The following is a 27,167-nucleotide window of genomic DNA, read 5'->3' as shown; positions in this document are numbered from 1 at the left end:
CGCTTCCTTTGCTCCTGCATATTTTGCACACTTTCTGCAGCAAAGATCTACTAGAACATGCAGGCTTTACTGAAAGGATCTAGACGTCTGGATCCTTCAGTGTCAGCAAGTCCCTTGTGATACCAGTGTTGGAGCTGGCTTTATGGATTCAGAAATTCGGAGTATAGGCCAATTTCAAGCAGGCAGGAATCCTTAGGTGTAACAGGCATGAGGATCTGTCTTTTCCTTCATTTGTTCCAGGCACATCTCAAGCAAGTGAATAGAACTAACTGGACTTTTTCCCTTCTAAAGTTCGCAACAGTGCGGTCCATTACCTACTCTAAGGATATACTTGTGGAAAACATCTGTCACGCCACAGACACAAACCTAGTGCTTCCTTGTTTCTTTGTTTGTCGCTCTCCCAATACCTTTCACCTGAGGTCAGCTAGTTATTCCTTCTAAGTGTCCGAGCAGATCTCCAGATTTCAGTGTCTGTTCACCAAGCACAAGAAGTTTTAAGAGGCAAAAGGTTCCTGGATCATTTGGAGTCTCAATATTCCCTCTCTCTCCATCCTATCCACTGTGAGGCTTTCCTTTGATAAAGCAACTCCTGGGTTTCTGGCAAAAAACTTGAAGTAGGCTTGAATGACGGGTTCAGTCAGAAAGGTGAATGCTTTTTGTTAATGGCTCACATGAGCATAGGTAACCTATGTTTAACATTTCCAAACTGGAATAAGTACTATAGATGATAGAAAAATGACCACACCAGTGACTTTTTCTCTTACTGGATAACCTGAGCGGTGCAACATTGTTATATTGGTACTTATCTATTGATTTGAAATCATTATATGCTTTGGGAATGTTCTCTGACACCTGGCTGCAGAAAAAGGCACTTCTGATAACACATTGAATTTTAAGGTGCGTGTTGGGAAACTATTTTTTTACCACCAACCAGTATTTTGCCTAAGCCCTGTACATTCAGAAATATTATTTGCCTATTTGTTTATGGATGATTTAGAATGACAACTTTTGTCAGAGGGTGTCTGACTCCCTAATAAGCAAGCATTGCCTCCTAAAGAGTTAAAGGGTACCTGATGTTAGGGCTTGAAATTGGCATACACTGTGAGGATGAGTTCCCTTACAGGTTCATTTAACTATTTTAGTACTTGGACCTCGAAGGACATTATCACTGTTGATCAACCAACACTATATTTAAGCATTACTTTTTGTTCCTCTTACTCTTGGACACGTGACGTGAGAAACAAACATCACAATTCCGTGGAACCGCTTCTATTCTTGTCTTTTTAGGTCTCGTGCCTAGCAGTGCACTGCGCAGCAGTGCCTGTGCAGTGCGAGATATTTTGTAAGGGAAAAACAGGGAATCTGAGCTGACCTAGGAATCGCACACGCTCTTGCGTGTGCGTTTCCTTTTTAGCTCCCCCATTGGCCTTTGCATGCGTCTTTTTCTAAAAGACTGCACGCAATTGGCCCGAGGCAGGAGCATTGCTCCTCCCATGGCCTATTTGTGTCTATTATGCGCTTGGTTCGCTTAATAGACACCAATAGGCCATGGCTCGCAGTGGCGCTCGCAACATTCTTTGTTGTTCAAGCGGAAGTGAAAGCGAACGCTTTCCCTGCCGCTTGTTTTTTTGGCTTTCGCATACCTGTTCCCATTTTCTCACCGCCTCTGCCACTCTTCTCCTTGCCCGTGCATCCCCTTCCCCACTCTGTATTCACACTTCCTGTCCCCTTCCCCCTACCTGTCCTTGTTGCTATTTTGGGATAGTGTCTCTACCGCTTGTTGAGCTGCGCTGCAGGTTGGCACCGGTACCGTCCTTTCCCATTAAGAGCTCCAGTAAGCACCGAGTGCCCTCTGCATGACGAGGGGCTTTGGACCTGTATTCAGCTTGCTATTTACATTGGCTCTGTGTCCTGACAGTGTGAAGGGGCTGTCCTTGATGAAACGGGCTAATAAGGCGTCCTGGCTGCAAACAGTGAATGCTGGCGCATGCCCGGGCCCTCGCGCATCCAAAGGAGGGCCGGACTGCCCTGCAAACATTGCCTTGGCTTTTCTCATTAAGGATTCGACCTGTTTATTGAATCTGGTAAAGTCTGCCAACAAGTTTTCCAGGGATAAAAAGAGGGAGGGAGGGCGGGACGGGGAGGGAGCGGGGTGCGCACCTCCGGCGAAGGGCTTGTTGCGCGCTTTAGCCCTTGCTTTACTACCCGTTGGGCACTGACACTCGGAACCTCTTTTACACTCATTAGCAGTGCCCGATGGCGCTTGCTACCTGGGGGCCGGACTGGGGACCCAAAATCAGCCCTGGAGAGACTGTTCAAAGCAGCCCCACTTCGTATCTCCCTCTCACTCACCCTCTCTGCCCCTCCCTCTCCCTCCTGTGTGCCGCCTAGTGCCTCACATCTTAGAACGCAGCCACAGCCACCCTCGTTCAACAACTGTCCAGCAAGGGTTGCAGCCCCCAGGAAATGCCCATTGGGATGAATAATCAGTCCTAGTCTGTGTGTAGGGATTTCTACTGCCTTTGAATGAGTATTTCTTGCCCTGCATTACACCAAAAAGCCACATGTGGTGCACATAGGACACGTCTGGCCCTCCCTGTGGGTAGCGTCCTTGGCAGCTACTCTCCATTACATTGCTTGATAATATCCGGTCCACACACACTGCCCCCTGCTTGCCAGTGTGGGTCGTGCAGGGAAAAGGGCCTCTGCTATAGCAGTAAACCTGGAACTAGAACATCTGGGCTTCTTGGAGCTTTGTAGCACCGTATGTAAGCCACTCATTTTCAGCATAAGGCACTTAAATTCACATTCAGCGTGAGGCACTTTGTAAATGTTAAGGCAACACAAGCAAGTTACCCGGCCAGTGTTTTTTAAAAGTACTGTTTAATACTTGTCCTCGGCGCCCTTCCCTGTCTGCTCCTGCACATCATATTCCTATCTGCATCAGATCTGAAAGCGGCGAGTTCTCTGCAGGATGCCAAAATCCCACGTTTATCCTCAAAAATGATTATTTGCAAATATGCCCCAATCTCATTGTGAGAGAAGAAAACCTTTTTTGAACGCTGTGTGCCCTCCAGTTAGTCGTCGAAGCATTCCCACCGGTGCAGCACAACATAAAATTCGTTCTCCTCAAATAGTAATCAGCAATTTTTCCCACAGCAAATATACATTTTTCTTTGCATCTGTTTATGAATTACTTTTCACAGCTTGTCTTAATCCTCCCGCAGTGTTTTTACAACTCCGCGTTGCGTCCGCTTTATGGATGTCGCGGTATAACTTTTAAATATACTCCGCCCTTCGTTGTTCGTGAAGCAGGCGCCGTGCTGATTAAATAAATCTGGGGACGCTTCCTCCATGTGCCATTGTTCCACCTCCCTTCCCCATCCATGCCCTTCGTGTGGCTTGTTTCAGCTTCCAATGAACCATTCACCTCTGTACAAAGATCTGAGCCGTTTGGGATATTGACAACAGATTTCGCAAGACTGACTGGAAAGGCCAGAAGCAGGTACACTCTTAAGAGAAAATTAGTGACCGTCACGCTCCTCTTTACATGTATCAGCTTTGGATTCTTGGACGGCCGGCGGGTTCAAGTGCATTAACGTAACCATGCTGTTCCTGCTTACATTTCATATGCCTAATCTTCTATTTAACAGCAGTCCTCGCAGCTCCGGACATGCTGCAATGCTGGGCTCATTAACACCCCACCCGCTACCCCGTCCTTGTATGAATATGGCAGCGGCCCGCTTTTGTTTGGTTCTGTATATCACCACGCCATGTTTTATCTTTAGATGTATCAGCGTCTGATTTTTGCACTGCAGGCACAGTTAGTGTGTGTTAAGGTAACCATGTTGTTTCTGCTTACATTTCACGTGCTTTACTCCCGTTCTATTATTTAATTATTCCTCTATGAACACGCACATATGTGTGCGTGTGTTCCATCCTAGTCTGCCTGAATGTTTAGGGTCAGAAGGAAGTACATGAAGGCACTAGGTCAGCTGCCACTTGCTCCTTTGCTCGGCTGCCGCCTCTTCCCCCACTGCTTGTTATTTGAAGGTTGCGCGCAGTTTAACAACATGTTTTAAAAAAAATGTTGGGAACGCAGGTACTAAAAAAAGAACCTTGCAGCTGCTACGAAGACGCTCATATATGTGTATATATACGAAAACGTGTTTTTTCTGAACTTGGGTTGCACTACTGCTTTTGAAGGTCCCCTGCTCAGAGGCCCTGAGCTGGTTGTCGTGACAGCCAGTGCAAATATGAACAAGCATTTGCAATGCAATAGGTCTCGCATTACTGAAAGAATGCGCTATTGGCGTTGCTAATAACGCCAATAGCTCAAACTTTTAGTAATGCGAGACCTATTGCATTGCAAATGCTTGTTTTTTTTGTCTGAGAGAGACCTAGCATTCTGATTATGTTTGTGTTGAAATTTCTTCTGAGCCTTGTTTTTTAGAGGAGTTGGGTGCAAGTGTCGTTCAGGTACATCATTACCTCATCGTCCCTCCCTCGCTTCCCTTCCTTACGAAATTGAGGCATCCCTGCCTCACCAGACACCCGTACCCACGTGATTTGTCACGTGGGGACTATATATAGCCCCCAGCCCCCTCATACCTCCTGTTTTTTTCTGTCTCACCACTGTGAGACGCGCGTCCCACGCGCTGGCCGTTCTGCGGAGCTGCGGTCATTTTCTCTTTCTTGAGGGCTTCTCCCTCACTTGCTATCGCCATCCTGGGTCTGGCGGCGCCGTCCTGGTGTATGCGAGCCTTCCCCACCGCATTAGGTGTTTTTGCGGTGCACTTCTCGGCGGCTGGGCGGTCGGGTTCCGGGTGACGGAGTCACCGGCCCTGAGTGGCTGGGGCTGTGGTTCCGGTTCAGATGGCCGGAATGGAGGCGGCGGCTGGCGGATATGCTGTGGCTTCTCGGCTGGCTGTTTCCGATGCTCCTATGGGGTAGGGGCCTCGTTTGAGGTCGTTTTTTATACATTTTTATGTTTTTGGTGATTGGATTTCATTGTCTGCGAGGCTTCTTTATTGGTTGCCTCGTGTGTCCTTTTATTCTATTGGGTTTCTCCCGGCTGGGGCTGTGTTTCACATTATTTAAGGGCTTGCCTCGGCTTTCTACCCTGTCAGTTTCTCTATGGCTAAACGGACTTCGAAGCGCTTGAGGGTTTTGTCCTCCTCTGATGAGGATGGTGAGGTGCCTGTCCCGGCTCGTAGGACCAGGTCCCAGGGTCCGGTGGATTCTTCTGCCCTCCTGTCTGCTTCTGAGGTGCAGTCCATGATTGAGGCTGCTGTGTCTCGTGCTTTGGAGGCGAGGGGTGCTAAGCCACGACGCAGGTCTTCTCGTGTTGCGGGGGGTCCGGTGGACTCTCCCTCTGAGGACTCGTCTTCTTCTTCTTCGGACTCTGCCATGCCTTCTACGTCTTCGGGGAAGTTTGTGCGTAGGGAGGAGGTGCCTGCTATTCTCCAGCACATCAGGGAGAACTTGGGGTTTTCTCCTTTTGCTGCTCCCATGGGGTCCGAGGACATTTTCCCCCAATATGTTAAGCCTCCTGTGCTCTCTATGCCCTTTCATGGTCGCATCAAAGACTTGATTTCGGGGGAATGGCGAGACCTTGAGCGCTCCTCTGTTCCTCGCTTTTTGCAGAAGCTTTATTCCCTGGAGGAAGGGGAGGTCTCTCTTCCTCACTCTGTGAAGGTGGATGCCATGTTGGCCACTCTTATTGGGCGCACTTCTATTAATCCTGAGGATTGTTCGCCTTCGGATGCCACGGATAACAAGCATTAGAAATGCAATAGGTCTCGCAGCATTAGAGTTAGTGCTTTTAGAATTGTTAATGGGTTTTTTTGTAAATCTTTAGCATGAGGTTGAGGGTGAGTGAGGGTGAGTGTGAGGGTGAGTGAGGGTGAGGGTAGGTGTGAGGGTGAGTGAGATGGGTGAGTGTGAGTGAGGGTGAGTGAGGGTGAGTGAGGGTGAGTGAGGGTGGGTGAGTGTGAGTGGGGGTGAGTATGGGTGAGTGTGGGTGAGGGATTGAGGGTGAGGGGTTGAGGGTGAGGGAGGGTGAGGGGTTGAGGGTGAGTGAGGGTGAGGGGTTGAGGGTGAGTGAGGGTGAGGGGTTGAGGGTGAGTGAGGGTGAGGGGTTGAGGGTGAGTGAGGGTGAGTGGGGGTGGGGTGAGTGAGGGTGAGGGTGAGTGAGGGTGAGTGTGGGTGAGTGTGGGTGAGTGTGGGTGAGTGTGGGTGAGTGTGGGTGAGTGTGGGTGAGTGTGGGTGAGTGTGGGTGAGTGTGGGTGAGTGTGGGTGAGTGTGAGGGGTTGAGGGTGAGGGGTTTAGGGTGAGGGTGAGTGAAGGTGGGTGAGGGGTTGAGGGTGATTGAGGGTGAGGGGTTGAGGGTGAGTGAGGGTGAGGGGTTGAGGGTGAGTGAAGGTGAGGGGTTGAGGGTGAGTGAGGGTGAGGGGTTGAGGGTGAGTGAGGGTGAGGGGTTGAGGGTGAGTGAGGATGAGTGAGAGTGAGGGTGAGTGAGGGGTTGAGGGTGAGGGGTTGAGGGTGAGTGAGGGTGAGGGGTTGAGGGTGAGTGAGGGTGAGGGGTTGAGGGTGAGTGAGGGTGAGGGGTTGAGGGTGAGGGAGGGTGAGGGGTTGAGGGTGAGGGAGGGTGAGGGGTTGAGGGTGAGGGGTTGAGGGTGAGTGGGGGTGAGTGAGGGTGAGGGGTTGAGGGTGAGTGAGGGTGAAGGTGAGTGAGGGTGAGGGTGAGTGAGGGTGAGGGTGAGTGAGGGTGGGTGAGTGAGGGTGAGTGAGAGTGAGGGTGAGTGAGAGTGAGGGTGAGTGAGAGTGAGGGTGAGTGAGAGTGAGTGAGAGTGAGTGAGAGTGAGGGTGAGTGAGAGTGAGTGAGAGTGAGTGAGAGTGAGTGAGAGTGAGGGTGAGTGAGGGTGAGTGAGGGTGAGTGAGGGTGAGTGAGGGTGAGTGAGGGTGAGTGAGAGTGAGGGTGAGTGAGAGTGAGTGAGAGAGTGAGAGTAATGCTTAAAAAAACAGGCTTATACCCCGGAACAAATGGGGTGCTTAGTGCGAACACTCCAGCCCTGGCCAGGTCGCTGTGACAGAGGCCCCCTGTCTACCGGTTGCACAATTGTGTATCCCTCCAGGCGCCCGAAAGAAAGAGGCAGGGTCCTGGAACACTAACTAAATCAAGTTCACAATCTCATGGTCTAGGCCCCTCTCTTAGTAGCAGGGGCGGCTTGTAAGGAGAGCCTCGCTCTGTGTGTGTGTGTGTGGGGAGGGGGCACGGGGGGCAGGAGCTACGTCACCCAACCAGTTAGCTTTGGCTGGGTGCTGTTAACTACACCACATCCAACAACATTCAGCTGAGAGACTCCATTATTGTGTTTCATCTCGGCTCAGTGGCTCTCGGGGTGCTGGGGGAGGGGCGCGAAGACGGGACGGAGCATCCAAATGATTAAACCAACTTGACACGGTGACAGCAAGATGCGAACACAGCCATTAGTGACAGGAGAGAGACCACTATGGTGTAGTCCTTTTTCTATTTCCGTGAAATGTCCTAGTTTTTGGCTTTAAGCAGATGAGGTGAACGAAAGGGTGTCTGGGGGTGTGATGGGGAGAGTGAGTAATCCAGAGCGAGGGAAAGAAATAGCTGAAGGAAAGAGGTGCGTGGGAACAGAATGGAGGTGTGAGTGAACACAGGTGCGCGAGGACTCTGGGGAGGGCCGTGAAGAAGGGAGAGGGAGAGAACGAAGGGCAGCCGGCTGACCGGACAGTGTGGGGTATGAGGGGGCGCGGGGGAGACGAAAGGAGAATAAGGATTATTGAAATAAACCTGAAGATGGGGGGCAGGGGAGTCGGGGGGGGGGGCATGGGGTGATGTGGAGGAGTGAAGGAGGCAGTAGCACAATAAAGGGGGGTTCAGAGAGGATTGTGAGGGGTTTCCGTCAGGGTTTGGGGGCGCCTGGAAAGGAGCAGACGGGCGAGAGGAGCGTTTATTGTAGGGCCTGAGGGGAGAAACGAAAGAAGAGGACGCAAGTAAGGAAGGATGAAGAGCGGCTTCAAAACACCTTCCATTTAAAAGACTGGGGGCAGTGTGTAGACAGCTCGGCAGAGGGGTGATAGTGAGATTGCAACAGAGCACCTCGTAGCCACTGTTCATAGACTAGACAGAGAGACTGCGGCAGGAACACATAGGAGACCTCCGTTGTCAGGGCAATAAGACTGCCAGCATCACTGCCATGGAGGGTGTGAGGCTCCAACAGAACAGACCAGACAAAAGTGCCCACCGGAAGTGCAGCGAGACTGCCCAAAAGCATGCTGCAGACATTCTACCAGTACCCAGAGATTCTGAGAGACTGACGAGCGCAACTTTCAGGGGCGGCCCACAGCGAGGACAGTGGGATTGCCTACAACAGCCCAGACAGGTAGAGTAAACGAAGCCCGAGGCTACCCAAAGGAGGTCACGGATAAGCTTGCTGCATTTCCAACAGCGCTTTGGCTTGGTTCCTCTGCGCCTTTCTACAAAAATGCGACACAGCGGGAGGGGGCGGGCAGGGGAGGGGGCGGAGAGGGGAGAGGTGCGACATGGCAGGAAGACGGAGGGAAGAGAGGGGAGGGGGGAGGAGAAATGCGACACGGCGGGAAGGGGAGGGGGCGGAACGGGGGCGGGGAGGGGAGAGAGAGAGTAGGCAAGGGTAAACAAACACGGGCGGGAGGGGGCGGGCAGGGGAGGGGGCGGAGAGGGGAGAGGTGCGACATGGCAGGAAGACGGAGGGAAGAGAGGGGAGGCGGGAGGAGAAATGCGACACGGCGGGAAGGGGAGGGGGCGGAACGGGGGCGGGGAGGGGAGAGAGAGAGTAGGCAAGGGTAAACAAAACACGGACGTGCACGCGCCCGTGACTTTTAAGGTCAATGCGCATGCGCATAAGCTTAATGCGCATGCGCATTGACCTTAAAAGTCACGGGCACTGCAAGGAATCGCCACGATTCCTTGCAGTTGGATAAAGAGTGGATGAGCCCCTATAGTCTCGCTTGCTCGATGCGCATGCGCATCGACAGGCGAGACCTAAAAAGGTGGATGGTGCGCTGAAGAAGGCCTTTTCCGCTGGGAATTTGTCTTTACGTGCTGGTATCTACTCAGCGTATGCGGCGCAATCTTTGGTGTCTGACTTTGGCAAGCTGGCCACGGCTGTTCAGGAGGAGTCGGACTGCTCTGGCTTGCTTGTCCACATGGAGCAGCAGGCTAAGCTCTTGGCTGACGTCTCTTCAGATGTTCTTCGCTCTGCGGCCCTCCTTGGTTTTGGCTCGTCGGAACTTGTGGATGCGTGACTGGAAGGCTGATTCTTCGGAGAAGTCCTCACTCCTTAAGATTCCCTTTGATGGCAAGTTGCTCTTTGGTGACCAGCTGGATAGTATGGTCACTAAGGCGTTCAAGGACCGTAAGCATGCTCTGCCTTACAAGGGCAAGGCGTCTTCCTCTGGTTCTCGCCGTTTTTGGAATCCTGCTCCTTCCTCCTCTGCGTCTTTTCAGTCTTCCCGCCAGTCCTCCAGGAACTTTTCTGCTCGTCAACGCCATTTCAGGCCCAGGAAATCTTCGGCCTTGCCTGGTCCCAAGCTTCCGGCGGATACCTTCAAGAGGAAGTCCTGACGTCGACTGTGTTTCGCCCTCGGGTCCTGTGGGCGGGAGGCTGATGTCTTTCCTGGACGCTTGGCAGCTGGATGTAAGGGATCGCTGGGCATTGACTATTGTCAGGAGAGGCTATATTATCGACTTTGTCGCCGTTCCGCCCGGCTGGGGCACCATCCTTACTCCTATCCCCAGGTCTCCATCCAAGAGGGAGGCTCTACTGGAAGGGGTTCGGGATCTTCTGTCAAAGAAGGCGATTGTTCCGGTCCCGCTGGCGCTGCGAGGTCTGGGATGTTATTCCATTTTGTTTCTGGTCCAGAAGGTGTCAGGGGGATTCCGGCCGGTTCTGGACCTGAAGAGGGTGAATGGTTGGGTTCGGACCGTTCACTTCAAGATGGTGACTTTGCAGTCCATCATTCCGTTGGTGGGGGTCCGGGACTTCATGACGTCTATCGATTTACAGGACGCCTACCTTCACGTTCCTGTGGCTCGGACTCATCAGCAGTTTCTTCGCTTTGCAGTTGGCGGCTTCCACTTCCAGTTTGCGGTTTTGCCATTCGGGCTGAAGTCCGCCCCTCGGGTCTTCACCAAGCTCTTGGCCCCCTTGGTGGCCCTGGTCCACTGTCAGGGGATATTTTTACATCCTTATCTGGACGACTGGCTGGTTCATGCTCCCTCTTTCCAGTTGACTGTCGCTCACACAGACTTGGTGCTGGCCGTTTTGAGGGGGCACGGCTTTCTTGTCAATCTGGGCAAGTCGTTTCTTGTTCCTTCCCAGGATCGTCTCTTCATTGGGGCCAGGTTTCGGACAGATTTGGGAGTGGTCACTCTGCCCGAGGCTCGGGTGGTCAAGATTCAGTCTCACATCCTGTCTCTGCTGTCCGGTCCGGTGCAGGTGGCGGCACGTTGGTTGCAGGTCCAGGGGGATATGGCTGCCACAGTGTTTCTGGTTCCTTGGGCCAGATTTCATTTACACACTCTGTTGGCTCATGTTCTGGCACATTGGTCTCCCCATTGCCTTCCCCTCTCTTCACCGATCCCGGTTTCCCCTCAGATCAGGTCTTCTCTGGGTTGGTGGCTGGTTCGGGATCATTTGCTGAAGGGTGTCTCTCTCTCTCCTCCGGCTCCGGTTGTGGTGACGACCGATGCCAGCCTCTCGGGTTGGGGGGCCTGGCTGGGGGTTCATCAGTCCAGGGGCTTCTGGTCTCCCGCTCAGAGCAGGATGTCATCGAACTGGAGGGAGTTGGAGGCTGTCCGTCTGGCTCTGTTGGCCTTCTCCCAGTTTCTGCTGGGTTCCGTGGTCCTGGTCAGGACGGACAACGTCACGGCCATGGCTTACGTCAACAGGCAGGGGGGGACGAGGTCCTCTTCTCTGTCCCTTGTGGCGAGGCGGTTGTTTGTTTGGGCGGAGTCTCATCTGTTGGCTCTCTCGGCGATCCATATTCGGGGGGTGTCCAATTCCCGGGCGGATGCCCTCAGCAGGGCCATTCCGTCGTCTGTGGATTTCTGCCTTCGTCGGGAGTTGTTTGTGGCTCTGACGTTGCGTTGGGGTGTTCCGGTGGTGGACCTCTTTGCGGATGTGGGAAATGCCTTGGTGTCCCGGTTTGTCTCCCGCTGTCGGGAGGGGTCGGCCTGGGCGGTGGATGCTCTCTCTTGCCCTTGGCCCCGCGGGCTTCTGTATGCGTTTCCTCCTTTCCCCCTTCTTCTCCGCTTCCTGCTGAGGGTCCGGTCCTCGGGGGCTTCTGTGATTCTGGTGGCTCCGGCGTGGCCTCGTGCCTCCTGGTTTCCTCTCCTGGTGGAGTTGAGGTCGGAGGTGGAGTGGTTGCTGCCTCTGTCTCCTCCCCCTTTGGTCTTCCCGGCGTTTCAACAGGATGTTCTGGGCCGGATGCGCTTGGCGGCTTGGAGGTTGAACGCCTAGGTCTTCTGCGACGTGGGGTTCCGGCTGGTTTGACCTCTACTCTGCAGGCGGCTAGACGCGCTTCGACCAACAAGTCTTACCTACGGCACTGGCGTTCTTTCAGTCGGTGGTGTCTTGTCAAAGGTTTGGACCCCTCTTCCTCTTCTTTGTTTGAGGTGATGCTGTTTCTTCAGGAGGGTGCTTCCTTGGGCTTGAAGGTGTCTTCCCTTCGTTTGCAGTGGGCTGCGATTAGGGCGTTTAGGAGCTCTTGGGGAAATCTCTCGGATTCTGAGGGGTTGGTCAGTCGCCTTTTTAAGGGTTTGAGTAACGTTCTTCCTGCCCCTCGACGGCATTTTCCGACCTGGGATCTTTCTCTGGTCTTGGACGCCTTGATGTCATCTCCCTTTGAGCCGTTGGTTTCTGTGGATCTGCGCCTGTTGTCCTTCAAGACTTTCTTTTTGGTGGCCATTTCATCTGCTCGCCGCCTGAGTGAACTGGGGGCTCTTTCTTCCAAACACCCTTTTTGTCGGGTTTTTGATGACAGGATCGTGTTGCGACCTATTCTTTCCTTTCGTCCTAAGGTGGACTCTCAATTCCACAGGGATCAGGAGTTGGTTCTTCCTTCCTTTTTTGGTTCCCCGTCCTCGGAGTCTGAGGTGCGGCTTCACTCTTTGGATGTTAGGAGGGCTCTCCTGGTCTATTTGGAGCGGGTCGCTCCTTTCCGTCTCTCGGATTCCCTTTTTGTTAATTTTGGTCCTGTGAATAGGGGTTTGCGTCCTTCTACTCCTTCCTTGAGTCGTTGGGTTCGTTCTCTGATTTCTTTGGCGTACAAAGAGGGGGGGCACCTTTCTCCTTTGGGGGTTCAGGGTTGTTCCACTCGCTCCATGGCTGCTTCCTGTGCGGAGGTCCAAGGGGCTTCCATTTCAGAGATCTGCCGGGCTGCCACCTGGGCTTCCCCGCTGACCTTTGCCTCTCATTACAGGATTGGCCAGGAGATTGACTGTACTGATGTGTTTGGACACAGGGTTCTTTCCACTATGATTCCTGAATAGTGATTTTTCCCCTGGTCTTCTGTGTTTTTTAATAAACCTGTTTTTTGCATACCTTCTTTGGTTGTCCTGTTTGGCTTTGTACATCTCAATTTCGTAAGGAAGGAAAGCGAGGGAGGGACGATGAGGTAATGCTTCAATTACTTACCGGTAATTGCATTACTCTGAGTCCTACTCCCTCGCTTCCCTTACTTACATCCCTCCCTCCCTCCCTGATGGTCCAGGCCAACCTTTTGGTATGGTTTCGATCTGTGTGGTATTACAGGAGGTATGAGGGGGCTGGGGGCTATATATAGTCCCCACGTGACAAATCACGTGGGTACGGGTGTCTGGTGAGGCAGGGATGCCTCAATTTCGTAAGGAAGGGAAGCGAGGGAGTAGGACTCAGAGTAATGCAATTACCGGTAAGTAATTGAAGCATTTCTGCTCATCCTCTCTCACTAGTTTCCCCATGTTATTTTTTTAGCCAACCGAGTTTGACATTAAGGTTTAGGGAGCAGCCTAGCAGTTGCATCCAGCTGGTGCCATATTTCAATCTCCTTGCAGTTTTCGTCTCCCCATTTCCCACCCATACCTAGTCCCTGAAGAAATATTGGAACATTGTACTTAATACTCATTTTCCTTCTTAATGATAGGCATTCACTCCTCCAAAATTGAAACCGTAATATGAAGGTAATAAGAATAATTAAATTTCTAGATGCATAACTCCTCCCCCTCTTCAGCGTATTAGCTTATCCTCCAGAATTTAGTAACATCCTGTTGAACTTGGTCAACCTTTTACCCCATTAAAACTTTTGCTCAGCTCTACATATGACTTGTTCATCATTTATACAATGAATTTATATGGCAAAAAGTAGCCCTTGAATGCAAAGTGATTGATGTGGCGTGATGCCTTCAAAGATAGTGATCCAATTTATTGTGCTTTTTAACCAATGTTTATTTGTCATTCTTTTCTTAAACATTTTTATTCATTCAATTACTTCACATGTGTCTTCTTCAAATTTGCTGAGTGCACAGTATTTCTCATATCATTCCATTCATGCCCAATCATTTCGGACTCAGTGGTCCTTCTTCAGGGGAATAACTACTGAGCTACAACAGAACAATTTCAACCAATTATAAGCATCTCAAACCTTAAAGAAAACTGATAACTCCATAAATCGGATCAATCCATCTTGATCTCATTGAGTACCAGCAGCTTCCCGAAGCTATAGTTGGACCCCTGTGCAGATAGACCGTGTTTCAGTGCCCAAAAATACATATCTTTTATGGCGTGTTCAAGGTGAGCAAGCTGCTCAATCCCACCTAGTTGCTACTCCATTATTCATATAAACGACTGAGTGAAACCAAGTGTTTGACCATGCTTGCGGTTCAAAAATGTATGTATTTTGTTTAAGTTATGAGAAGAACCAAATATGACCATCCTCAACATGTGTGGAGTGGAAGTCATTAAAGAAGGTTGCGAGCTCTGAGGAAATCTAGTTAACAGTCATGAGAGTTGTAATGGAAGTACATGTGATTGTTAAAAATTTGACTTGGCTGATAATCCTCATCATTGCAAAGAATGGCTGAAGTAATTTGTTACACATATTCACACTGAGCCATGTACTTGTCATAGACGTTAACAGCTACCTAATGGTTCTGCTGACATGAATATAGATTAGGCTACAACAATCATCATGAACTGTAATCTTGATGAAGGGTTGATTTGTCCGCCCAGTACCTTAAGGGTGATGTGTTACCACAGTAGGGCTAATTTTGCTGCTCATCAGCATCATAACATTTTAGTTTTGTACAGAGCACCTACCACAACCAGTTCAGTATAAACGGATCCACATCCCACAGCATTTGCACATAAATACTTTGTTTCATTTTAAGGTTTCAGCACACTTGTTCCTGTCTACCTGAGCTCACTAGTTGTACACATCATCAGCCGATTGACCTTAAGATATCAGAAAATCTTGCTGTAGTACAGATGTTTGCTTTGCGGGCATTAGCTGTGTGGGATGTCCTAGTGGAACTGCATATGCTGCTCACTCGCTCTCTAGAAAACATCCATCACTTAGTAGAGTATTTTGGTAAAGGTTGACTGACAAATGACAGACCCCAATCCTACTGTCTGCTGTGTGGTGCCTACTGTAAATAATTCTAGTGCTTCTAGCATTTTCAGGAAACTGGGGTTGCAGTGGATCCCCATGTTGGCTCCACGGTATCCTTAATGGTGAAAATGTTTTGTATGGTGCCTTTATAGAGCCTGTGTATCCTCTGGATCTCAGGCTGACTCATGTTTATGGGTGCATTTGAGGGCATTGATTGGTGGCGTGGTTTCCATCCTCGTGCTGCATGGTTTGGTGTAGCAGAACCAGGATCTGGCATTCATGATGTAGTAGCCTCACAGTGTTGCATCCATTTCGGTGGTTGGTGTAACGGAAGTGTGAACTGCTGCAATCGACCTGTGAGAGCTTCATTTTCACAGTGCTGCATCCATTTTGGTGGACTGCAGAATGGAAGTGTGAGCTGCTGCAATTAACACATGATAGATTCATCTGTTCCTGGCTGTTAATATAGGTCTGGCCTTGTTTGCAGGTGTGTGTGATATTTTATTATTTTCATCCAAAACAGTGCATGTGCTTTGTTTTGTTTGCATTATTGTGTTGGTCTTTGAATTTCCTATTGTTATACAGCTTTTCTTTTATTCCCTACAATTTCACGTATTTAAACCCCCAGGTTCTGACTAGTTGTATTTTAGGTGATATTTTCTACTAGTTTTTTATGACCTCTAATACTTGTAATTGGGTGTTATGTGCCACATGCGTTATTTTTCGCTTGTAATAAATAGCGCATGCATTGAATAGTGCTTGTTGACTAAATAACACATGCATTTTTTTAACCCATAATGAGACAATTCTTTAAAGTCACGCTCTATTTACCTCTGCATACGGTAATTACAGTACACCTAAGTCCTAATCAAGGCCTTCATGTGGATTTTCGTTTTTTCTTTTTTGTTTCTTTCCTTGCATGTAAAAAATGTTAGCCAGCATACCTTACTTTACCATCATTTCCATCTTATTTTAATCAGGAAACGGCACAGAAAATGTAAAGAAGAGAGATAGCTTTGGGCTTCAAGTACTACAGACACAGCATGAAGAACTGAAGCAAAAGGTTAGTAAATTATATTTCTCTACCCAGGATTTCTAGCCATGAATAAACAGTTTCTGGAAGGATAAACCTGGTGATGGGACCTGGAAACGACTTGATTAGGCATCACACCCTTCCATTCTCACCCATCCTTCCCATCCCATCTTTCCCATCACTTGCTTGAGGATCATTATGATATAGGACTTACAACAATGGGGCCACATTTCCCATTCTTGCTTCATTTGCTAGTTTCATTTACTGGTGAAGCACAAATAACTGGAGTTGATTGAGCTACTATTTCTTACTTATCTTCCCAAAGCACACAGCAAAGGTCCCTGCCTGTGCAACATGGCTTAAATTATGTTACGGCAACAATTGTTATAAAGCTGAACAAGGAAATTCAAACTCTGCAGAGATAGGTCGTCCGCAATACGGTACGATTCAAATGTCTGAATGAAGCAGTAAAGCAGATATTCCGACCGTATATTAAGCTGTCTTTTATACTCAGATCACACGTATACCTTCTGAAAATCACACATCTTGGTATAAAAAAGTGGTATCTTTTACTCTGCTTCTTTCAGTTTTAGAACTGAGAGTTAAAGAGAAAGAACGCTAATGACAAGTTTCTGTAGTATGTTGTGCGAAATGGCGATACCTTGATGTTTAATATTCCTCCACCTACCCGCTCCATGAAGCACTGAAATTACCATCATTCTCCGATAACAGACCAAGTCTTAAATTCTAAAGCAGAACCCAGCATGTGGAGTCTATACCTTTATTCCAGAATGGAAAGGAATTCATTTTCCCCAGTGTTAACCATAAAAGACCCTCCTGCCGCCCACATCTGTAGATGATAAACAGAAGGATGAAAAGTTCAGTATGGTAGTTTCCCACGAAATAATGAAATAAGAGAGGTGTTCTATCAGAACGTTATTGCTTCTTCCAAGGCTGAAATGAGCTCACGGCTGGTCTAATGAAAAATGTCTTCCTTGCTGGGATCTTGTGTTTTTCTTAGTTAAATATTCATTACTTTAATTCGTAATCTTTTTGGACATATTATTTTTCACAATTGAAAGCAACATAAAACAATAAAAACATTCTATGTATGAAGTGCTATACAATGTGTTCCTTTGATTATTCAATAAAACAAAACATAAATACACAACTATACATATATACAATAACGCAATGTAATCAAAACTTTCAGTTGCCATTTGTCATTTCCTATTTGAAGTGATCCTGCGAGTAAATATAATTATGAAACCACAAGGCAGCTGATGTTGTTGAACAATAGATATAATAAAGAAATATTTTCAACTTATTATCATAACAACATTCATAAAACTCCACTCCTCACACACGCCCTCTCATACACTCATAACTATCACTCATACCTTACCCAGCCTAGATTTACAATCACTATCCGAACAAAACGGTAAAAGAACTATCTTTTTCAGCCATTGTTGTGTTTTTGGGGTTGGGTATTGTTGTTCTGGTCTACGTACGTTTCGGTGGAAAATATATTATAAGTCCATCTTCTTCAGGGCCACCAAGAGTAACTATTCGGAATTGGTGGAACAGCAAAGGGGTATCTGGAAAAACATAATAATTAACTGCAGTCCAGCCACAGACGCAATTTCTTTTTAAAGTACCTTTTAGAAAACCATTCTGCTGCTCAAGTGAAGTACCTTCACCAATAAGCCAAAAGAATGTATAGAAACAAATTCAAACCAAGAAAGCCTTTGTAGTGCCCATCAGAATTTCTTAACCCGTATACCCCACAAGGAAAACCGAAGAATCCCAAGGTTACGAAGACAACTCTTGCCACATGCTCATTCTAAGGTGGACAGTGAGAAACTGATTATAGCACCTCCAATGTACTGATACATATAAGGAAAGACCTAGATAGTGTGTCTTATCCCTCTGCTCCCTGGTGTTAAACTACACCTTACTTGGTGGTTTATGAATATTCGTACTGGTCCTCTCATTGAGATCCAGTATCAGTAGGTAGGTTAGGTATTTTTCTTTGTATTTGAAAAGACTAAAGATCTGAAAAGAATACACACAAAAACATTATCTTAATGTTGAAATACTGACTAGATAGAGGTGAGCTCTCAAAAATGTATACATTTGTCTGTTTATTCAGGGGGTCCAATGCACCAGCACTGTACCGGAGTTACAGAATAGAATCTATTCTTTCTCTGAGACTAGTGATTCTATGTGGAAAATTCCTCTGTTTTGAAGCACAGTGTAACTCTTGCTTTTTCGAGGGTCCACTAGGGCCCTGGAGAAGGTCACTCAACATGCCTAAACGGAAATAAAATACAAAAAACCCACATCATTTTCCTTTTCTCATTTATTGTTTTCGTATCATTTGATATAGACTGCTAAAAAAGCCTAGGATGACATAAGCTTTTAACTTGCTAATAATCTTTTGATCTAAAAACATAGACACCCTAGTCCGTGTCTCTCGCCTTAGTTATGTTCAGAAACCAACGGGCAATTAAGAAAATACAAGTATCGGCGTAAAGATTTTGCAGGGGGGCTGTCTCTTGTTATAAAAGCACTAATTTTCCTGGATTTGCGTATCTTGCACTCGGACTCCGAGGTAAAGAAAATGATGTATATTGCCTCTGTTCTCAGAGTGTCTTCCTTTATCATGTAAACATCAGTATATAGCCTAACGCTGATGCTATTAGGGCAGAAGCATTTGTCAGACTCGAGTACTCACCTCTCGCATGGGCCATGATTTAAAATAACGGGGACATGTGAAACATTGTTCGTGTCTTCATAGAGGTCACATAAGCGGCCAGTTGTCTCTTTACCAATATCATAAACTTCTTTAAAGAATCCAACATATCTAGATTTAATCTGGACGGCAAAGTTAACAATGTTTCTTTTGTTTTTGACCATAGCTTTAAATTGAAAAAAATAAGTGCAGGTACTCACCAAATTGAGATGTGGGCAGGGTTAGGGGCGGGCAGGGCTATGGGGGTGGAGCCATGGGAGCGGGGCTACGGGTAGTGGTAAGGGGCCATTAATTAAAATCATTGCTAAAACCTCATGATCAAATGAAACTCTTCATTTAAGATTTCGTTTCATTGGCGCTTTATGTTAGAAATTGTTTCAAAGGCAGGAAGAAAAAAGTTCACTAAAATTATTTTCTAATGTTATAAATATTTTACTTTTAATTGAGTGTAAACCCCTTCTTAAATTGTTTCCAGTGTAATAGCGCCTTGGATCTCACAAGCATTGGAAAAGTGCTATAGAAATCAAACATACATAACACAATATCACAAACTTTCTTGATCAATTAAATTTTAAAGGAAAATTATGTATATTATTTCTCCTCTTTATAAGTTAAGCTCTGACAAGCTGTGGCTGCAGTGTGTTTATCAGTAGGGAGAGGGGTGAGATGCAAATTTGGCCTTTCATCTGTCCCGTACCAAGTCGTTTACACCTTGCAAATGGGTTGAAGGGAACTGGACAGCAGGGGGCACATGAAGAAATTTAAAAAAACAAAGCTTTCGCCACTTTTCGAAGGTGTTTGGATGGCCAACAGAGCACAATAGCCCAGCGTGCAGGTCTGCTGAAAGAATCTCCTGTGTCCAGGAGGCTGTAGCAGCCCGGGCTAGAGAGCACAACAGGAGGAGGGGCATTGCTCAATCAGATGTTAAGGGGAGATTAGCACTCGAGTGCTTCACAAAAGCAGACAGACTCGTTAGCTGGGTGTCGTGCTTTTTTTTAGAAGCCAAATTAAGTTGGGCTGCTGCTCCATGAGTACCGGTACTGTCTTTGAGACAAGAAAAAGTTCCGGTACTCAAGCGCAGAAAATTTAGTAGTGCCGGTACTCAGTGCCGGTGAGTACCGACCCATTTAAAGCACTGTTTTTGACTATGTATCGTCCTACATCTAGGGATGTCTTACCTCATAGTATGGAAATCGCAAGTGTCTATATATGTAGGCGTGCTCCTCTTGCTACTGCAGTTAGGACGAAAGCATTTTAAAATCGCCCGGGGTGTTCTTGCACGGACCTAACATACTTTGCTGATGTGGTAAACCTGGATATAGGACTGAAGTCAAAAAATGTTGGAGACTCCATCTTACAATGGTTAAAAAATGCATGGCACGTCTTCAACTCACCAGTTTTACACCTAGTTTCCCCTGATATATCTCTTGCCCAATTAAATGATGGCTTAGTCAACCGGGTCATTGTCTAATATGTGGTAAACATGGAAACAGGACTACACACAAAAAATCTTATTAGGTATACCGTCTAGAGATGGTAAAGAACACAGCATCGTACGACTTTGAAAAGGCAAAGGGGAAAGTTTCAAACCTAGTTCCCCTGAAATGACTCTTTCAAGCTGTATATGGCCTAGCCAGTGGGCTGCTATCTATTACAATCCGGTCTAATTCCCCCCTGAATATAGTACTGTAAAAGATTATGAATGGGCAATCCAAATCTATGTGTTTGTACTCCCAACCGCAATATCAATGAGGAAATCCTACTATCCTTACATGGAAGACCAATAGTGTTATGTTTCCTCTTCACTAGGTGGTTTAAAAACAGACTTGTATATATTTTTTTTATTATTGGCCATTGAAGTATTGTACAAGTTGACAAACGGATCAGATTCACTTACTGACAATATTGATCACTGATACAAAGGAGAAAAGAGGAAAAACCTTGAATGATGCATTTCGTATACATACTTACACAACACATGATCTCTTGTGGAAGACTCTTACTAAACCATCTTATTTCTTTTTATATGCTGGGTCCGTTTTCTCACTTGCTGAATGGCTTGCTGAATGGCAATATAGTCTGCAGCTTACTCTTCTCCAGGTTGTGGTCCACTTTGGTTTGCAGCCCTCAGCCTGTTTAGAAATGGGCCCCAAATGTCTTTCGGTTGAGAGGTCACAGGCATCAACTCCCAAAAGGCAGTGATTTGTTCCTGACAGAACATAACGTCAATGGTCCAGTCTTTAAGCTTGGGAGGGTGCGACCTAGCCCGTTTCATAGCAATCCTATGTTTTGCTAAAAATAGCAGCATGGCCAATAGTCTGTGAACCCCTGCAGGCACATTCTTTACATATCCCAATAGGCCCATTGTTGCCCCAGGTGTTAATTGTATCATGGGTATCTCACTAATAGTTTGGAAAATCTCCTTCTAGTACGCAGCTATTGGGGGGCAGCTCCAGGCCAAATGCAAGAAAGTGGCTTGGTCGGTACGACATCTCCAGCATTCCTTGTTCGGCCTAAGTCCCATTCGATACTGTTGTATGGGTGTTCGATAATATTGGTTTAAAAATGTAAAATTAATTAGCCTGAGATAATTGGGTGACAGTTGTTCTAGCTGCGCACAACAGAACTTCCATTCTTCTTTTGTCACCTGTGTTTGTAATTCATTGTTCCATTGGTCTCTATGATTTGGCCTAGAGACTGGGTAATGTGTCTGAGTGGAGGATTAGAGCATGGTGATGAGTTTTTTTTGCTTAGGGATAGGTTCTCCAACTGATGATGAATTGGTGGTGTATTTGGAAATGTGTCATGGGTTTGCCGACAAACTGCACGTATGCGATGGTATAACAGTGAGTCTGAGAAAGAAGGGGGAGGTGTATCATTCTGGGCCGGAGGTTCAAGAAAGCCCTCCTCTCTATACAAGTCCGCGTAACTTCGAATACCCATCCTCCAAGCTCTCGCTATAGCTCATAGCTCCCCCCCCCCCCCCAAACCATTTTTATTCCACTCCCAAATGGCAGGGAGGACACATTGGGTAAAATATTATGAAAACCCAATTGAAGTGTGGGCCCAATGGATCAAGTAATGCACCATATTATTTCCTCATTGAGCCCCGTCTTTACAGTGTTAAGCAAGAAAATCCAATAGGGCTCTCTATCTTTGCGAGTGTCTGTAATGGCTTGGCCTTGCCTGGTGTTTACTTTTTCCAAGATAAGCCATTTTGATTCCCTTTCTATATGACTTTTTTATTTTTACAGTAGTGCTGAACTAGGGCTACCTGATGTTAATTGGTCCTGATAGCTGATTTGTGTTTTCCATAACCAAATCCTAAATTCCCTGGAGCTATTACAGTTAGCCATGTCTCTTAGGGGGCCATACGTCCTCCAAATTGCCACCTATATATGATCACTGCGGTATTGCATGCGTGACAGGTGCCACACCTATGATTACCTGTGACCAAAGTGGTTCTTAAGATGGAACTTTGAATTTGTTCTTTTTTTTTTTATTCTAATCTGTTATGTATTAGTTTATCTTATATTTGCATTACTTATATATTCCAAGGTTGATCTGTCCAGTGTGGTTTGTTCTTCATTTACATTTAGAATCTTCCAGTTGTTATCAAGATTCTTTTAACTTTATAGTTTAAGTTGGAGTGGTTGATGACACACATCAATTTGTCTTGGTTTTTTTTAACGATTGGGTCCCTGTAAGAGAGCATCTCTGTTATAGCACTTTGCTCTCTTAAACGCTTGCCTCATCAAGCGTTTCGGATGCCCTTGTTTTAAGAGTCTCAGCTTGAGTGCTTCTCCATCTATCCAATATTTTTGATACTTGAATTATTTCTTCTCATCCTTTAAAATTCCCCAAGGGGGATGGAGTCCTTCTGACAGTTGGGATGAAAGTGCGAGTCCTGTAGCACTGTATTCCTCGAAGTAGTCTTTCTGTGGATGCTGACCTGTAGATTTCCCTGGTTCCTTGAAATCCAAATATCTAAAAACTCCACCTTAACTGAATTATATTCGGTGGTAAATGTGAGATTTGTCACTAAAATTTAGAGATTGTACAAATTCTCTAAGGCTTTCCTCTTGTCCAGACCAGCCGAAAAAAATACTGTCAATGAAGCGATGCCAGTGCTTTATATTTAAAAAAAAAAAAAGGGGGGTTAACTTCATAAAATTTTTTTTACGGTTGTATTCTCCGATATAGATATTCGCTATGCTGGGAGCGCAAGAAGCTCTCATTCTAGTATCTTTAGTTTGTTGATACAAGCTACCATCAAACTCAAAGTAAGTTTTGAAGGGGTACTATTTTCAAACATCCCAGAATAAAATTATCCGGCGATCTCCTATAGATGTCGCTAATAAAGCTTTAACTGCTTCTATAGCTTCTTGTTGAGGGATATTTGTATAGAACACCTCCATGTCTAATGTTGCAAACATTTCTGAATCTGTCTCAAAAGGCGCATTTTCTATTTTAGCTATCATATTCCCTGTATCTCTCACATAGGATTTGTAGCTCTTCGTCATAGGGCACAGGGTTGTGTCCACCTATTTCATATGGTCTTAGAAATTTCCCCTAACACACTTCAATTATTGCTGGAAAAAAACAATCCTCATCAAGCTGAGACAATCTAACATGATGGTGATTGATTTCATTGGGGGCTCCCAGACCTCCAAATGTCAAGGAGGCTGCGTGATGGGACCATGAATACTTGATCATTTCCCTCGACTCCAAGTCAAGGTCCAACGTCACAGAAGTCTATCTTTGAAATTAGGCAGTATTTCCTGCATTTCTTCAGTATGAACAGGTGAACATGCAAACAGGCCTATATGCAGGTTCTAAGACTAGTAACATATTAATCTACAGGTACCATAGCCATTCTGATTCTTTGAAGTGTTTTGTGCTCACAAGTGATGAATAAAGGTTCATGCATAATACTACCCTCCTGTCTTGCCATAAATCGCCAATCCTGTCATTTACAAGAGAATGCCTAGTCATATTTTCTTCATTTTACCAAATTAGCCTCCAGTTCTCTTCCATCACAGTACTGACCCTCCAAACTCTGCTTCAATATAATGATGGCTTTCTGCTAAGACATTAACCAGCTATTTTATTGAATTTGAGCCATCCATAATTCTCCAATACAGCATCCTCTTTAGAAAGCAGTTTGCCGCTGGAAATCATACCACTGGTAAAGCTAGTGAGGTTCAAACTCTGTTTTTACATGTTGGTGATCTAACAAGGGTTTCTCAGATTGATGCGGTTGCATCTTAATGCATTTTTACTGTGGTGTTAATCAGGAAAATTCACTCTATTTTCCCCATGCAAGCCTTGAAAATTATCATTATGGCTACAGTTATTTCTCATCTAGACTATGCCAACTCGTTCTATATTTATCTCTTCCAAATAATGTTATCCAGAGACTCCAGTTTATTCAAACCGAAGCTGCCTGCCTCCTATTTAGGATTAAGAGTCCATTTCATGTTACTTCTACCCTAAAACAATGACACTGTTTACCCTTTAGGCATAGGGTTCAGTTTAAACTCGACTGAACTATATTTAAAGCTCTGCAAGATTCATCCTCACTTTTCCTAGCAAAGAAACTTACTAAATACATTCCCGCACACAAACGAAGTGCCTTCCTTCTCCAGGTTCTAAGATATAATAAGTAACATAAGGGAGGCTGTAGTTTCTGATCACGAGCCCCCTTGTCGTGGAACGCCCCATATGATTAAGTGAGATTAGAAAACCGGTATCTGACCTTCAGGAAAATTTTTAAAACCTGGCTACTTAGACACGCTAAGATGTGTTAGATCAACTTTTAGGGAGCTCCTTGTCTCTTATACAGGCCTTTACATGCTGGTTTGATTTTAGTAGAGCCTTTTTTTTGTCTTAGTTTTATAGCGTCAAGAAACCACTGATGAAACGTGAGCTTTAGGAAGTATTATCAACATTACATATTATGAACATGAACCATGTATTTTGTTTCACAAAAGTTGAGGGATCTCGAGTGCACATCTTCCAAAAGTAGTGTTTAGTTTTTATTTAAATCAGCTCATACCTCTACTCAACTTCTTTCATGATTAAACATCTCCTGCACTGACATTCACTTAGATGTTTGAAGTGAGAAAAGCTGAGCCTTTGAAGCAAAAAAGATCAGGAAATCCATTCTGCTGTGTGTGAATTATCGGCCAAAAGGGTTACCACAACACTCGCAACTACGCTCTTGGGAAGCCCAGAGTTCATTCTGTGAGGGTAAATGCAACGACTTCAGCCCTATGACAGAATGTCCTCCATTGATGAGTTCTGCAAAGTTGCCTTCTGGAGGTCCATCCCGTTTACCAGACACTATTGTTTTTAGTTCAGTTTTAGGGCAAAATCTCAGCTTTACAACCCCTGTTTGCCTGTGTATTTGTATTCTTCCAACTGTTACTACCCTGTTTCATTTTCTGCTGTTTATTTTATGTATTTCATGTTTGTAGTTCTTTTCAGTGCAGGACTTTGTGTAAATGCCATGATGGAGAAGGAAAACTTACTTAGTTGTAACTTTAGTTCTCCATAATTAAAATCTTCACTGAAGTTCTAAACAACAGTCCAATGGCAGCAAGATGGTTCTTTATATAAGTTCCAGCTCCCACTGTCACACTGAACTGAAGTATACACAGGCACTGCAGGTCATTGAGGGGAAGTGAAGTTGCTTGTTTCCTTATACTTATTATAAAGCTGCAGCCTCTTCAGTCCTATTTTTGCTTTAACTAGGAATTAATAATGGGTCCTTCCTCTTTTCCATCTTTAATGTGGTTTCTTGTGAGGAGTGTATTTTTTTTTTTATCAGAAAAAGATAACTAAATCGGAGGGAGGTATATCAGATGGTCCGTGATGAAATGCGATTTCTTTTTCTACTCCAAATTGAGGGTTTGCCATCAGATAGGAAAATAATGAAGGAAGAATGCCTCCAAATTTGGCATGTGGAGAGACCAGATCCTTCCGTGTTCGTTTCCAATGTTTGTTTAATTGATTTACTAATATTCCTGTAGTTTTGAAAAGAAAATGTATAGCTGTCTGGTTGGGAAAGCACCTAAATTATGCAGACGTCCGAGGGCTTCCCAATTTGGCAAATAGATGTGAAGTGTGATTGGCTGTCTGGTACATAATATTGATCTCACCTGCAGTTTGTGACTTGCATGAAGCTTACAGAGTACAGCAAAGTGAGTACATTATTCTGCAATGGAAAGTTCCTGAATAGGTGATAGGTTGGTAAACCCATCCCTAAAGACGGCTGGTATTTTCCATGTCTAAAGCGATCTCTCCAGTTTCTCTGCTGAAACTAATTGCTATATCTAGAGACGCGCCTCACAAAGGGCAGCAAAATGCACGTTATCATTTCAAGGCCAGCTTGGGAGACCAGAATGAAGCCCGCTGTAACCCAAAACCTAGCGAACATTCTGAAATGGTACAGTATGTGTTCAGAGCCCTTTCCTATGTATGTACTGTGTACAGAGCAGCTCCCTTTCCAGGGCACCAAAAAGACTCAGAAAGAGTGGCGAGTCCATACATTTGCATTGTGGCATAACTAATTGGTGTCCAGATACTTGCAGGACATGGGCTGAGTAAGAGGCTATCAAAGATTAGGTACTTATGTCTTTTCTTAAACTTTTGTAAGATATTCCGATTTTGCAAACCATTAAAGAGCTCATTGCAAACCGCTTCTACACCACTGGGAGTAATCTGTCTCCCAGGTTGCATTTGGAAACAGCTGACACTTCCTCAAGGCTTAATTCTTCATGCGCTGCTCCAGTTTATTATTATTTTGTTCATTAGACGTCAAGAACCATAATTCTCCTGCCCCTCCTGGAGCAGTTTATCATTAAATTGTGGGATGCTGGTTCCTACTATATTGTCTTTCCAGGGCTTTGAAGAATGAGGAGTGAAACCAGAGGAAGTGAAGTCTATTTCTCAAACATGTGGAAGCTGTCCATTTACATTATAGAAGTACACATAATGTTGTTTTTTTATGTCACATAACACATGGAACTAATGCGTGGATTGAAATGAGATGAAAATTGAAAAAACCTTTGACAAAAGGCTTCCTTTGGAATGCTAGAAAATTCAAAGACAAGAAGCCTTATAGCAAATGACAGAGGTTTCCCCATGCCAAAAGTACTCACAAATTCTTAGTAAATTGGCTCCCTTGCCTTTCCATGGTGGGATGGGAATCAAATACGAATCCAAGGGATTTTGTTTTAGAAGACAAACGCATCATAATTGTCATAATGCCACAGCAGACAGGCGCTGGCAGCAGGAGGCACAAGGCAAGTGTTCCACCAGAAAACGAAGAGCCTACGCTAAAGGTTCAGAGAAACAAAAGACATGGCAGGAAAAAAGAAGGGGCATGCACATGAGGTATGAATGCGATAGAAGAACTTGGGTTCACCGGAGGTTTTACCCTGTAAAAAAACAAAAAACATTCTTATTATGGAAAAAATAAAGCAATGAGTACTTTGATTTGAAACTACATAACAGGAGTATTTGAACTGATACTATACCAAAGAATAACTTAGCCTGAAAGGTCCTAAAGTTAAATAGCATTGTTTCCATTGTTCTCACTTCAGCTGTAAAAATACCAGCAGTTAATAATGTACCGAAATATAGAGCCTAAGGACATTTTTATGTAATGAATATCTTTTTAAACCTTTTATGCCTTGGTTTACTCTCTTG

At 45.7% G+C, this 27,167-nt stretch overlaps 1 protein-coding gene across 2 annotated transcripts in view; it reads left to right on the top strand.

The window, feature by feature from the left end:
* Positions 1 to 27,167, top strand: part of ATRIP (ATR interacting protein) — a 310,304-nt gene that overhangs the window by 34,206 nt on the left and 248,931 nt on the right. For both annotated transcript variants that reach the window (XM_086938928.1, XM_086938927.1), the window contains exon 3: positions 15,645 to 15,727. In XM_086938928.1, coding sequence (XP_086795054.1) covers positions 15,645 to 15,727 — 83 coding nt within the window. The remainder of the gene's footprint in view (positions 1 to 15,644; positions 15,728 to 27,167) is intronic.

Source organism: Lissotriton vulgaris, chromosome 9, assembly GCF_964263255.1.
Source record: "Lissotriton vulgaris chromosome 9, aLisVul1.2, whole genome shotgun sequence".
NCBI classification, from domain to species: domain Eukaryota; kingdom Metazoa; phylum Chordata; class Amphibia; order Caudata; family Salamandridae; genus Lissotriton; species Lissotriton vulgaris.
The sequence above is the reverse complement of the archived record's forward strand: the minus strand, read 5'-3'. Positions and strand labels throughout refer to the sequence as shown.